The following is a 15198-nucleotide window of genomic DNA, read 5'->3' as shown; positions in this document are numbered from 1 at the left end:
GTAGTGGTGATGATGATGAAGATGATGGAGATGATAGTGTTGATGATGATGGTGGTGATGGTTATGGTGAGAATGATGGTTATGATAGGGCTGATGATGGTGACAGTGGTCATAGGGCTTCAGCAGTTAGTTCATGGGGCCATCACTAGCAGTCTTGGTTAATGGCTGCCAAGCTACTGGCAGAATGACAAAGGAGGACTTCTCCCAAGGTCAAGAGGACAAAGGTGAGGGAGTTCTATGAGCCTGCTCTTCTGGTTTGGGGTCACTAGATGTACTTCCTCCTGTCCGAGGGAATGTCCCTAATGCCCTTACATTTGAAGGAAGGATGGAAGTACCATCCAGTTGCTGTGCTGAGAGCCTAATAATTGCATTGTGTCATTTGACTGAAAACCACTGGAGGAGGAAATATGCTATCTCCATTTTACAGACAAGGACAGAGAGCTGCACAAGGTCACACAGCTAGTGACATAGTGGCTTAAATGGTGGTGGAAGAATGACAGTTGGAATCATTCAAATCCAGGTTCTTCCCCATCCCACCCGGCCCTTCATTCCCCTTTCCCGCCTTTGCATTTTAAATTCAGTCTTTTTTTTTTTTTTTAATCCTCACCTGAGGACATTTTTTCATTTTTTGTTCAGATAGAGTAGGAGGGAGAGATTGAAAGAGAGAGAGAGAGAAACATCGATATGAAAGGGACACATCGAGTGGCTGCCACTCGCACGACCCAACCAGGGCCAGGGACAAATTGCAACTGAGATATGTGCCCTTAGCGGGAACCGAACCCGGGTCTCTCTGGACCTCAGGCCGATGCTCTAACCGCTGAGCCAAACCGGCCAGGGCTAAATTCAGTCTTAAGGCCCAGCCATTGTGGCTCAGTGGTTGAGTGTCAACCCATGCACCAAGAGGTCGCTGGTTCAATTCCTGGTCAGGGCACATGCCGATGTTGTGGGCCTGATCCCCAGTGGGAGGCATGCAGGAGGCAGCCAGTCGATGTTCTCTCTCATCGATGTTTCTATCTCTCTCTCCCTCTCCCTTCCTCTCTCTCTAAAATCAATAAAGAAAAAAATTTTTTTAATAAATAAATAAATTCAGTCTTAATGTTGGTGTGTCATTAAGAATGGCATAGATCTATATCTAATGACATAAATGAGAACAAGTTATAGAACAAAATTATATGATCTCAAGTTTGTAAAAGCATTTCTTGTTTTTTGTTTTCTTATTATTGATTTTAGAAAGAGAGGAAGGGAAAAGGAGAGAGAGAGAGACAAACATCGATGAGATAGAACATCAGTTGGCCGCCTCCTATATGCCCCCCACTGGGGATTGGGCCCACAACCTGGGCATGTGCCCTGACTGGGAATCCAACTGGCGACCTCTTGGTGCATGGGTTGACACTCAACCACTGAGCTACACTGGCCAGGTTGTTAAAGCATTTCATATACATACATAATGTCCTAATGAAAGCCATCCTTCTACCTAATCTCCTGCCTTCTAGAATCTTCCTCCCTTTTTTGAACAGACTAGACTGCAGGTATAGATAGTTACTTCCTCCTTCAGCTCCTGCAGTACCTTTTCCCCACCTCTTTTTAATACCCAGCCTTCTCTCATGTCATTTAATTGTTCATATACATGGAAATAATAACCATGGAAGTCCTCCTTTATGATGGCAATTAGCTCTAACGAAACCACAGTGCTCAACCTCATCTACATTTTAGAATAAACAGAGAGACATTTAAAACATTGGGGCTAGGGCTCTGTCCCCAGACATCCTGATTTAGTAGGCCTAGACATCAGGGCTTAATCTTCCCCGAGTGATTCTGCTGAGGAGCCAAGGCTGAGAACCACTGGGCTAAAGGCAGACTATGAAGCACATCATTTGGTCTTAAAAAACACTTTTAAAATTCAGGATCTAACTATAAAATGGTTTATCTATTCCAGCCAGAAAACAAAATTTACAAGTTTCTGAAGCAGACATGGACTTTGGTTATTTGATAAATCAAATTCAACTGAGGGTTTCCTGTAACACCAAACTTCACTATACTCAGGTTCCTATCAAAAGTGGCAGATTTCTTTTGTTTTCTGACACTCAATGTTAAAAGTGTACTCTCGCTGTAAAATTGTTTTATAATTCATCCAAGCAAGAAACCTGTCAGTGTGAATGTAAAAAATAAAACATGTTTAGATCCTTGTAAGGAATCATAACGCATGGCTGGTGTGGGGACAGTGACGGTTCAATAATCACACTGGCTGTCAATGATCTCAGTCATGCATGACCTAAAACAAGCACCCCATTGTTCCTTCCTAGAGCTCTGGCTTTGTTTTCTAAGCACGAGTAGACAGAGTTTTTCTGTAAAGGGCCAGATGGCACATATTTGAGGCTCTGTGGGCCAGTTTCTGTCCCAATGACCCCACCCAGTTTTAGCAGGAAAGCAGCCATAGATAATACATAAAGGGATGAGTGAGTGTTCCAATAAAACTTTTTTGCAAAAACAGGCGATGGGCTGCATTTGGCTCCCATGTCATCCTTTGCAGACCCCTTCAAGAGCTAAATCATTGTTGTTGTTTTTTTATCCTCACCCGAGGATATTTTTCTATTTTTTGTACAGATAGAGTGGGAGGGAGAGAGAGAAAGGGAGAGAGAGAGAGAAACATTGACGTGAAGAGACACATCGAGTGGCTGCCACCCGCACGACCAACTAGGGCCGGGGACAAACTTGCAACCGAAGTACGCGCCCTTAGTGGGAACCGAACCCGGGTCTCTCCGGACCGCAGGCTGACGCTCTAACCGCTGAGCCAAACTGGCCAAGGCCTAAATCATTTTTTTAAAGAGCTAAACCATTTTTAAGTTTTGTTTTTTTTTTTTTTTCATTTTTAAGTTTTTAAAAACAGCTGTTCTGCATAAGGTTTACAATCAACTTGAAAAAAAAAGTACTTCTGATAATTTTTTTAGCTCAAAGAACTCAATTGATACTGAGACATTTTTATGGACGGGGTCTTTAGAGAGGGTGGAGTTTTTGTCATATTTGGAGTGGCAACATGGGTGTGGCACAAAGTAGAACTCAGTTAGGGTTTGTTGAATGAGTGAGACAATCTAGAATGGAGGTTAGGAGTGCAGAGTTCAAATTCTAGGCCCTGCATGTCCTTGCTGTGTGACTTTGCACAGGCAACTTAACCTCTCTGCACCTCAATGTTCTTGTCTTTAAAAAAAGGATGATGATGATGATATCTCAGAAGTTTCAGGAAAGTTAAAGCAGATGAGATAATGCTTTTAAAGTGATGCCTTTATGACTGTGTGCAGCACCCAACAATAACTCAGTACATGTTAGCTATATCTATAAAGTCAGTGAGTCAAGAAACACAATAGTTCAATGTAAAATCTGGGATCCTGGAGACACACAAGCTAGGTTAAAATTATTTCTCTGCCACTTTTTACTGTGTGGCCTTGGGGAAGTCACATTCCCTCTCTGAGCCTCAAGTTCTTTATTTGTAAAATGGAGTAATGATACTCTATACCTCCATCAGTTTTCATGAGGATCTGATTGGTCAGGGCATGCTGCCTAGCACAGAGTGGACACTGGTAGATGGTAACAGACGCAGGTTGATGACACTAATACTTGCAAAAACCCTGCTCAAAAGGCTGGGAAGGACCTTAACAGAGTGCCATTTGGTCCCATGTTTTGGTAAGATTTGCAAAGTATACTGTTTTATTTTGTCTTAGAGTCCCCTCCAATTGCCTATACTTCAGACCACAAACCTGAAGTGATAGCTGTAGTTTTCAGAGTTGGGCCTCAGAGGGTCAACACGATCTTAAAGGCCTCCTTTCACCCCTGAGCCCCACGGGGCTGGAGGAAGCAGGGCCGATGATGGGACTTGGGGCTGAGGCAGAGCCATTACTCCTCCCCGTGTTTCCGGTATTGACAGATGTCTCGCTCTGCTAGGATGACCCTCTTCACAAACACCGCCAGGGCACTCCCGCTGGCCAGGGTGGTGGCCAGCACCAGAAGGTTCCACTTGCTGTGGAAATAGCACCACTTTTGTGTCCTCATAAGCCTGCCCTGGGAAAGGAGCCAGAGGTTCTATCAAAGGCTGTGGCCAGAGCTATGCCTTTCCCCCCCTTCACCCTCAAGGTGGCTCCCTGCACCACCCACAAGGAGCCTCTGGGAGGCAGTGACTGGATCCTTGGAGGTTTCTCAAAGCCCTGGTCCCACATGCAGAGTGCTGGGGGCCTCACCTCAACTTCATGCACAGCCCCTACCTGCTCCTGCCATTCATCTGAGCTGCAGGATTTGGAGGTATGTAAGAGTAAATACAGTATCAAATAAACAAACATTGAATGCTCTGATGCAAGGAAAAGAGGGGAGAGAGGAAAAGCATGCCTCACTATAGAACAGTCACTAAAAAAAAAACTTGTAGTTGTGAATTCTGTCCCTGCCCCTCTGAGATAGAGGCAAATCTTTTTCAAAGCCAAACAAGCCCTTTCGTCAGTTTTACTACTCAGGAGTGTTTTTCTCAAGGGTCTGGAAGGCATCTCTTTGAAGTGTAATCAAGGAAGACAGCACCTCTGACTCCCGGTTTCCTTGAGAGGGTAGGAGTCTAACGGGCAGACACCTGCCTCCACGTTGCAAAACTGCCTCCTGTTGTAAACATAGGTGATGTTTATTTTTCCTTTTCATAAAACGAGTTAGCACACTCAGGTGGCCACCCTAATGACCAGGCGAATTTATGATGGACTAGTGGAATGGATGGTGATATAAGTTCTCTTAAGGATTAATTACTCTTCATTTTAAGAATGTATATGTATGTAATGGATTATATCTGCTTGGTGATATCCAAGGGTGAGGTTTCTTTCGGTCTCTTTAGCAGATTGCCTGGGCTGCATATCACAGTCTGGTTTAATGCTTTTTCTTCTTCTTTTTAAAAACTTTTTTTTCTTTATTGATTTTTAGAGAGAGAGGAAGGGAGAGGGAGCGAGAAATAGAAACATCAATGAGAGAGAACATCGATTGGCCAGCCGCCTTCTGCATGCCCCCCACAGGGGATTTGGCCCACAACCTGGGCATGTGCCCTGACCAGGAATCGAACCGGTGACCTCTTGGTGCATGGGTCGATGCTCAACCACTGAGCCACACCGGTTGGGCTAATGCTTTTTCAATATAAAAGTTGTTTTCCTAAGGGAAGGTGGGAGTTACTGTTGAATGGGTATAGTTTCAGTCTACCTGTGGATTGATTTCTAATGTTATTTCCCCAACAGGTACCACAGGTCAAAAAGAATAATTCTGTGTATATTCTCAGCTTCCCTCACCATTCATTCCTTCTCTTCCCGTCTACTCAAGAGGATGTTCTGTTGTCTGTTTTATTCTCCTCCCCTCTTACAGAAGAAGGACTGATGTTTGGCCGGTAAGAGGCTAAATCTGCCTCCACTCTAAAGGGATGGAACGAAGAGGAAATTTTAAAAACTGCTCAAACAGCATTTTCAGAAATATTTAAGGGCTTTGGAGAGAGGCTTTCTGAAATAGCCGCAGGCAGAGTGTGAGGGCCATAGAACACTGAAGCTCAGGGGCGGAGGATGGGCCTCCTTTGATGTCCTTAGAGAAAGGCTAGGATGTAAGTTGCTATTTGATAACTGTTGGTTGTTGGGCTTGATCTGGATGCTCAGAGACCATGTGGGTTGCCAGGTTATGAGGCTGCTGGTGTGGTATAGGGGTTGAGTGTTAAGATCTGGGGTCAGACTCTGAGGATTTTATTCTGAACTTGGATAAATTACTTCACATCTCTGGACTTCAGCTTCCTACTCTAAATTGGATCCAGTAGGACCTTTCTCCTGGTGCTGTTGAAGGAGAAAATCCACATAAGGCTCTTAGCACAATGTCTGTCTCATAGTAAGCACTCAAAGTATACAGTCGTCCCTCGTTGTTTGCGGTTAATCCGTCCCAGACTCTAGCGGTTGCACCTGGCGTTGAAGGACCCCTGGGGTGCTCGGATACATAGGCCTACAGTCCATACGTACAGTCATTTTAATTTTAATTGTAATACCGGGGTGTATAATTGACTCAGACAACTGAGCGCACGCTGTATCATTTTCACTGTCTCGATCAACTTTTTAATGAATATATTTGGGAAAAAACGCAATAAAGTGAAGCTGCGAAAGTTGAAGCCCAGAGTGGCGAGGGGCGCCTGTATTTCTTACTTTAAAATGGCTGCTGTGGTTTTGGGGCAAGGGATTGGGAGTCGGGGCTAAGATGCCCCTGTTAGGCATCTGGTTTTTATTTTTGGAAAGGAACCTCTAATATGCTTCGGGTGTGTTTTCAGCATCCTCAAACCATCATCATTATAACATCTGCACCTTTGTTGTGCAACTTGGTGGTTAAGGTAGCAAGGGGGGTGTTTCTTAATCCTCCGGGACCACAGTGAGAACAAAAGTGCTGAGAACCCCCATGATCTTAGTTCAGAGAAGCCTCATCTATGGAGAATCTCCACCTCCAGCATTTTTGGAAAATTCTAAGTTCAGCAGAAATAGGAGCCTTGCTCCTCTCCCCACCCCCACCCCCCAGGGAAGACTACCCTCAGAGTTCTTTGTTGTTCTGAGGTGCCAGAGTTGGGTCCCTGAACTAGGCCAGCAGAAGGGCCCCCCAAGGTTGCCGTGACAAACAGGTAAGCAGAACTTTTCCTCCCCCTCCTTCAGATACCACCCTGGGGGAGGGTGGGGACAGGAGAGGGATGCCCACACTGCCATCCCCACGTTTGCCCATGGAGCTACAAGTCCACCCCTCACCTGCACAGTCATGTCGTTGAAGAGGAACAGGAGGTAGATGACTTCTGCCACCACCACAAAGGGGTGCCAGCCATCGGTGAAGGGATACAGGCGCAGGCTCTGCAGGTCTGTGTGTGCAAAGAAGGTTCCTGGGAAGCAGAGTGCATTTCTTTCACCACCACCCCCAGTCCCCCCATTGCCCACCTTCCCCTCCCAATCAGAGCCAGCACCTCTAAGCAGAAGTCATCAGTGGGATGACTTACGCGTAAGCCCTTCTGGAGGCTATCAGGGCAAAAGAGAAGATAAAGGTCCTTCAGAAGCACAGACCCAAGAGACTGAATGGGGACAATTAATGATGTCAAAGATAATGGATAAATCAGAAGGGACCAAGGTTGCTGCAAAGGAAGACCTGCCCCCTACCAGCCAAAGCACACCCACCCACTTGACATCAGTTTACTTCATCCTGGCTCGTTTAATGCCGCAGGTTCATCTAGAGACAGTTCACCGAGGATCCCTTTATCTATTGACCAGTATTGTGCCTACACTTCCTTTAAACCATCTTTCATCTATTTGTGTGTTTTTTTTTCTTTTTCTTTGTATTGAAATTATTTTTTTTATTCATGATTTTTAAAAAAACCAACTTGACTAGGAAGGCTACTGCCTACAAAAACCAAGCCAACCCTAAGAATGGCAGATGGATGCCCTGGCTGGTTCAGCTCAGCAGTTAGAGCGTCAGCCCACAGACCAAAGAGTTGCGGGTTCAATTCCAATCAAGGGCACATACCTCGGTTGCAGTTCGGTCCCCAGCCCTGGTCGGGATCATGCAGGAGGCAACCAATCGATGTGTGTGTGTGTGTGTGATTCTCTTGCTCTCTCGCTGTCTCTCTCTCTCTCTCTCTCTCTCTCTCTCTCTCTCTCTCTCTCTCTCTCTCTCTGTCTCCCTTACTCTCTATCAGATAGAGTCTATCGGAAGGTAAATGAAAAAATATCCTCAGGTGAGGATCTAAAAAAAAAAGAATGGCAGATGAAGGGATGCAAACAGCCTGAGTCCTTACTGACATCAGTGGCCCACTACATCAATCAGACCTGGAAACTATCCCACATTTTATATTTGTAGAAATACATCATTGAATCAGCTGTGGTTGGGGACAAGTTGTTCAAGAGGTCCTTAAAAAGCCAAAGAGAGCCCTGGCTGGTATGGCTCAGTTGGTTGAGCATAGTCCCCTGCACTGAGAAAGGCTGCTAGTTCGATTCCCATCGGGACACATGCCCAGGTTATAGGTTCAGGTCCCAGTTGGGATGGGTGTGGTCAGGGTGCATGTGGGAGGCACCCAATTGATGTTTCTCTCTCACATCAATGTCTCTTTCTCTCCCTTCCTCTCTCTCTAAAAAAAGAAAAAAAATCAATAGAAAGCCAAAAGGATGACAAAAAGAAATAGGAAAGCAAAAGAGATAGAAATAGCTCCCAAAAAGGATTTGAAAAAAAATTTTTACAGTGGAGAATGATCATGGAAACTGATATAATGATAGTGGAAGGCTTTTTCAAAGTTCTGAAAATGTTTAATATCTACAAACATTGCAATCTTTATAAAGGTAATACATATTTTTTTAATGTTTCATTTTCAAAGGAGACGTACTTGAGTTTTAGGCAAATTGATTATTAGCTGAAGAGTCCTTGGGTCAGTGTTTCAATAAATTGTGATAGCATTATAAACAGGTGAAAAGTGGGGGGGTGGGGAGAAAGAACTAGAATAGAACGCAAAATATCAGTGTGTCACGTAGTTAAGGGACATATTTTTGTTATTTATTTTTATTTATTTTATCCTCACCCGAGGACATTTTTCGATATTTTGTTCAGATAGAGTGGGAGGGGGAGAGAGAGAGAGAAACATCGATATGAAAGGGACACATCGAGTGGTTGCCACCCGCACGACCAACCAGGGCCGGGGACAAACCGCAACAGAGGTACATGCCCTTAGCAGGAACCGAACCCGGGCCTCTTCGGACCGCAGGCTGATGCTCCAACCGCTGAGCCAAACCAGCCAGGGCAAGGGACATATTTTTGAAGCTTCTGTGTCAATTGTGTACATTTGTGTGTCAGATTATGATGTAAAATGTACTTCGCACTGTAGATTGAGGTACGAGTAAAATAGTGTTTTAGGTGGAGGTACCTGTTACCAGATCACCCCCCTCACCCCTTACTGCCAGCCCCACCACGAGGAGAGGGGAAGCTCAGGGCTTGAGCTGCTTCCAGACCCCCGTTGGGTTCTTTTAGGATAATGTGGGGGACAAGGCCAAGGAGAGGGTGGGAGAATAAGGCTGGAGCAACCCTGTTGCCTTGCCTTTGGGGCCCAGGGAGAACTGAGACCCACCCCTAAATTTCCCAAACTACCATTTGCCCGGAGCTCCGGCACTGGGGCAGCTGGGCCCCGAGGGACGGGCGGGGGGTTTGTCTTCTGGAACACTGCAGATGGGTTCACAGGCAAGTGCCCACCCAGGGCGCTCGTCTCCAGGGTCAGCGTGATGATGCAGGGCAGGTTGACGTTGGCGTTGTAGACAGCGAACTCCACAAACACGGCTCTGGCCACGCTGTCCAGCCAGGTGTTGTCAGAGAGATACTGGAGAATCCTGTGGGAAGAAGGGCATTCAGGAGTATTTCTGTCCTAAGCGGCTCTTTGCCCCTCCACCCTGGGGAGGTGGCCAGTTTGTTCTGCTCCCTGGGCCACAGGGCCTTGAGGCTGCTCCTGGGAGTGGTCAGTTTCCTCTATCATGGTGTAATGTGTTGGCACCAATGGTCTCCTGGCTGTTGGAGCAGAGGTTCTCGAAGTGGGGTCCCCAGACTGGCAGCATTGGCATAATTTGGAACCTTGTTAGAAATGCAGAGTCTCAGCCCCCGCACTGACCTTCGGAATCAGAAATGATAGGGATACGTCTTGAGGATCTGTGTTTTGATGAGCCCTTTAGGGGATTACGATGCTTTTGAAAGTTTGAGGACCATGGTGTTAGAGCAGCCACATAACACCTCAGGGGCTCAGGCAGGCAGCAGCTGCAGCTGCCAATGTCCCTCTTGGGCTGGCAAGTCACATGAGATCAGTTCCTAGAGATCTATCTGCTGGTGTGCTAGAAATAGCATGTGCTGGAGAGACCTGGGTTCAAATCCTAACTGCCTCGTGAGCAAGCTAATAACTTTTCCTCATCTACTCAATAACTTTTCCTCGGTTTCCTCATCTACTGTACAGTGGTGTTAACGCCAATGCCAGGATCATTGTGAAGAGAAAATGGAGTGAATGTGTGTGTGTGTGTGTGTGGTAATGATAGCTTTTATTATTTAGAGCAATAAGGATGGTACTGTTTTAAAATGTGCCATGCTCCTGTGGGTCTGCATCTTGCTTGGTACATTGGAGCAGGGAGAGAATATCAGTTATTCCAAGTGGCAGGCCTTCCTTACTCCCAGAGGACCCCTGCCAGTATTGTCTTAGGGGTTTGTTACCTGTGTTGTAGGCAGGATGGGAGCCCTGCCATCATAAACAACCCCAGTGTTGTAATAATACAACGGCAGGGACTGAGGCCACACAGCTAATGGGAGCAGTGCCAGGGTTCCAGACCTAGGGCTCTCTGACTCGAGAGTCCACCAGGAAGAGGCAGTCTGCACGGGCCCTGAGCATCCCGGTGCTGGGTGTACCAGAGACTCCACGCCCTGGCTGGGCTTCACCCAGGCCATTTCTCAGGTCTGTGTTTGCAGTAGACAACCCTGAGGGATGAGGTAGCATCTTTCTTTGGACAGACAGCAGGCTTCTGCCATTGTAAAAGCTGTGAACACTTCCAAGCTCATTGTTCCCTCTTGATCCCGCAACTCACTGCATATGCAAGCATCTATCATGGCCCTTGGCGGGGAACTGACTCAAACCACCATGAAGCTCTCTGCTGCTGCATTTACTGTAATGAAGTCCTTGGTCTCTAACCCAGGAGTCTCATGTCTTCTGCCAACATCCATGGAACAGTGACAGGCTAGTTCTTTAGCATAACCAGTAGGGTAAAGCCACAGACCCTGCATGATTCTTTGTAAAATTAAGCCTTAACCACCTCTCACTTGCCTGGGGGGCAGCTCTGTGTGAGTGAGAGCTCCCCGTCTCTGCACTGTCTCTAGCAGAGGCCGCCCCACTGAGATCACCAGGCTAAGATGGCTGAAGGGGCACTTCCCTTCCAACTTTGAGACTGAATCATTCTGAATCCCCCACGATGACATGAATGAGTTTGGCTTAGTCCTGTTTTGAAGCCTGCACAAGCCAACCAGATCTGGACTCCAGCAAATGACTTTCCTCAGCTGTACATGAATCAAGTCAGCCTTACCTTGCTGTGCTTTGGCGATCGGTCCCCAGGGGGACCACGTAACCTCCTCCCTGGTACACAGTGAGTTTGACCCAGATGGGATAACCTCGCGCTGGCTCTGGCTCTGGTACTGCCAAGCCTGGGAAAAGCCATTGCTACTATTGAGATTGGAGGCATTCCAGCCTTCCCCATCGTCTGACAGGTCTTCAACATCCAGGGTATATGGTGCATGGCACCCATCCAGAGAAGTCTGCAACCATGGCGCAAGAGGGCAGGAGTTTTCCCTGACTCTCCCTTGGCGAATCTGAGCACTGCCAACCAATTTCGAGTTCCCATCAGTGATGAAACCTGAGGATCAAAAATAGGCAGATAAATCAAGCAAGCAAAATCATCTTAACACTTTCCAAGCTCCCTGGCCTGGATGCTAACATAAATCTCAGTGTTCCCATTGTAAAGACAGCCAAGAGAAGTTCATGGCCAACCACGGGCTACATTCATCACCGTCTCATCAACCTGGAGACCATCTGTACTTTTTCCCCTCAATGCCCTCATCTGAACGGTCAACAAGGCCATCAGTTCTATCTCTTCATTGCTGTGTGCATCCATTCCTGTCTCTCCATCTCTCATGCCCCTCATCCCTGCATCAGGCCCCATTATTTCTCCCCAGCATACTAACTTACCCACCCTCTACTCCATCTTCCACATTTCCAGAATGATCCTTTAGAAGTTTGATTATACCACAAGTTTGATTATATTAGTCCTTCATATAGAAACCATCAATGGCTCCTCATTTCCTTGAGCATAAGATATGGACGTTGAGACCTTTCATGATCTGGCCCCTGTTTCTCTCTTCTGTTTTGCTTCACAGGTACTCAACTCCTACCCCACACTGTAGCCACACTCAACACATGGTAGTTCCAAGAACACGCCATGGTGTTTCAGGCTTGTCTTTTCTCACGTTGTTCTTTCTGCCTGGTACACTGCTGCCGCCTAGCCAATTCATGCCAGTTACTTCTCATTTAGGAAGTTCCCCACTCTGCATCAGTTAGGGGAGAGTTAGGGCACCTCTCTGTGTACACACAGTCTTCTGAGTATTTCTCCTTTAAAGCATATGGTTCTATGGTTATTGGTTCCGTATAAGGCCGATGTCAACAGAGACCCACACCTGTTTCTAGAAAGAAGGGTGCACCAGGTGTCTGGCACATGTCCTGGGGCAAGGGGACAGTACCTGGGTGATGACTGTATAGGTTTCTCACAAGGGTGGTGTTGGCCCATGTGAAGACCTCCTGGAAGCCCAGGATAGCTGAGAAGCCTTGGGTGAAGCTGTGCTTGAGGTGTCTGTTGAAATGGTAGGCACTGGGGTCTCTCTGCCCATAGGCCGCCAGCAACAGCCACAGGAAGCCCTGGTCCCCAACTCCTACCAAGCCCAGGGCAGGAAATAGAATGGTGCATGGGATCAGAACAATTGAGGTTTTGTAGACCAATTACTCAGCCCTCTGGTGACAGTGGAACTGATTTTTATAGAGACAGCAGAAAGAAATAGAGTTCACAGATTATGAACCTCCTGCCTACGTTCAAATCGTGGTTTCGTCACTTCCTATCTATATGCCCTTCCCAAGCGATTTAACCTCTCTGTGTGTCACTCTCCTCATCTGTGAAATGGGGATAATAGCAGGGTTGTGATGAGGGAGTCGAGAAATTAATATTTACAAAACACTTAAAACAATGCCTGCATCAGTTCAAGTTATATGTGTTTCTTTTGGTGCACAGGACAATGCTCTAACCAACTGAGCCACCCAGCCAGGCTATATGTGTTTCTTAAATAGAATTTTTTTAAAATGAGGCATCTGCCATATTGTAATGCTGAAGATAGAGTAATGAAGATGACAGATGTGTTCCCTGACATCTTGGAGCTCACCTGTCTTAAAGGAGACTGGTGAGCGGATGTAAGAGCCCAAAAAGGTACCAAGATTTAGTTTAGGAGGTCGGACATCAGACTCATGTGGGCAGTGAGGAACCTTAGTGAATCAGAATCTCTGGGCCCAAAGCCTGGGGATCTGCATTTTGGAAACCCCTCCCCGGGATGGCTCTCAGGGCTTTTGCCCACATCCCTTGGAACTCTCCATTCTGCACAGGCTCCTGCTCCTGCACAAGCCCCCGTGCTCTCTGCTTTGGCCGGGGTCGTGCTCAGCCGGTGGGAAGGCAGGCTAGGACTGCTGCAAGATCAGTGCTCCTCAGGAGCAGCCTTCACCAGTGACCTTGGGGGTGACAACTTAGAGGTGTACATTCTCCGGCAGAGGTCCCCAGCAGGACCGAGCCCTAGTTGTCCACAAGGAACTCACTCATCACCCCGCTTTCTATTGGCTTTCTTCTCTCCCCCTGTGTTTCCCCCTTTCCCTACCAATACTTCCCAGGATCACCTCCCAAACCAACCATATGTACCCAAATCTGCTTGTGGGGAACCCAGACTAAGAACACTGAGGCTTGAAATCTCTTGGCCAGAGAGCCAGGGGAAACCTATCTGAAGACATAGGCTTTGAGCTGGGAATGAATGAATAAGAGGACTTAGCCAGAAGAAGAGCTGGGGAAGAGGAGCACGCACATTCCAGCAGGCTAGATGGAACAGCCTGGGCAAAGGCCTGGGGTCAGGAGTGGGCACGATGTCCTAGGAGCTGTAGAATCTTGAATCACTGGAGTTCAGGACACAAGGGGTGGAGAAAGGAGCCACATTAGGGAGTTTGGACTGGATCCGAAGGGCCATGAAGGGCCATTGAAGGATTTTAAGTGTAAGGGGGAAGCTAAAGTGAGTTGATATCTAGGAAAAATGTCCAGGAAGCTGAGTGGGGCTTGTCAATGGTTGCACAGTGTCTTTTCAAGTCTGTGTTGAGAACCAGCAAGTGGAAAGATTGCTTGTGGGTAATCTTGGCTGCCTACACAAGATTTCTCTGATTAGGGCAAATGCTTTCTGTTCCTTGAGGTGGGTGGTGTTCATCTTCTCAGTGTAGGCAGCCAGAGGAGGCTGGTAGACATCCTTTCTGCTGTTTCTTCGTACTCAGAACAAGGCAGAGGGGTCTGTGAAAGCAAGGACACAAGGATAGTTCCCCCATGAGCAGTGGAACCAGGCTCTACACTCACAACCAGGAACAACCAGGATTCAGTTCCTCCTGCGGGAGCCATTTCGCAGTGCTGCCCTCATGCTCTGCCCATGCTCTCTCGGTGCCCAGAATTCCATCCCTCCTCCTTCATATGGAGAATTCTCCTTGCACTGAGAACAAATGCCTTCCCCTCCCTGGACAGTTACTGACTCCTGGATGTGGTCTTCCTTGTGGCCCTGGATCCCAGCACTTCCAAAACTTTGAAGGATGAAAGAATGAGAGTAACTACTATTTCAAAGTCCTGTCATGCCTAATTCCACCATCTTCTCTTTCAGACCACATTATTGAGTTGTAATTTTCATAAATTCATCCATTGGAAATCTATAACTCAATGATTTTAGTAAGTTTAAAACAACCCAATTTTAGAACATTTTCATCACCCCAAACACTTCCCTCATGTCCACTGAAGTCAGTCCCCACTTTCTCTCTTTCCCACCCTTAGCCCCATTAATTTGCTTTCTCCCTCTATAGTTTTCCCTTTTCTGGATAGTTCATATAAATGGAATCATATGTGCGAAGTTTCTTGTATGTGGCATCTTTCAATGAGCATGTTTTGGAGTTCATTCGTGTTGTTGTATATATTAGTAGTCAGTTTCTTTCTATTGTGGAGTAGTATTCCATTGTTTTTCCATTGATCTATTGATGGATATTTAGATTGTTTCTAGTTTTGACTAATATAAATAATGCTGTTATGAACATTCAAGTACAGGTGTTTGTGTGGATATATATTTTCATTTCTCTTGAGTAGATTCTTAGGAGTGGCTAAATGTCTTTTGGCTATTTCAAATGAAGTTGCTACGAACATTTGGGTACAAGTTCCTAGGTGAAAATAAATCTTCATTTCTCTGGGATAAATGCCCAAGAGTGCAGTTGCTGGGGCATATGGTAAGTCTGTTTTTAGATTTGAAAGGAACTGCTGAACTGTTTTCCAGAGTGGCTGTACCATTTTACATTACCACAAGCAA

The 15198-nt window shown here is 46.5% G+C and overlaps 1 protein-coding gene across 1 annotated transcript in view; it reads right to left on the bottom strand.

The window, feature by feature from the left end:
- Positions 1 to 15198, bottom strand: part of PKD1L2 (polycystin 1 like 2) — a 93986-nt gene that overhangs the window by 4807 nt on the left and 73981 nt on the right. The window contains 8 exon segments of the mRNA XM_036276055.1: positions 3893 to 4053; positions 6771 to 6898; positions 9244 to 9377; positions 11100 to 11187; positions 11190 to 11426; positions 12307 to 12481; positions 13548 to 13555; positions 14013 to 14150. Coding sequence (XP_036131948.1) covers positions 3893 to 4053; positions 6771 to 6898; positions 9244 to 9377; positions 11100 to 11187; positions 11190 to 11426; positions 12307 to 12481; positions 13548 to 13555; positions 14013 to 14150 — 1069 coding nt within the window.

The sequence above is a fragment of the Molossus molossus genome, unplaced genomic scaffold (genome assembly GCF_014108415.1).
Source record: "Molossus molossus isolate mMolMol1 unplaced genomic scaffold, mMolMol1.p scaffold_m16_p_21, whole genome shotgun sequence".
Classification (NCBI taxonomy): domain Eukaryota; kingdom Metazoa; phylum Chordata; class Mammalia; order Chiroptera; family Molossidae; genus Molossus; species Molossus molossus.
This window is presented reverse-complemented; position numbering and strand designations above follow the sequence as displayed.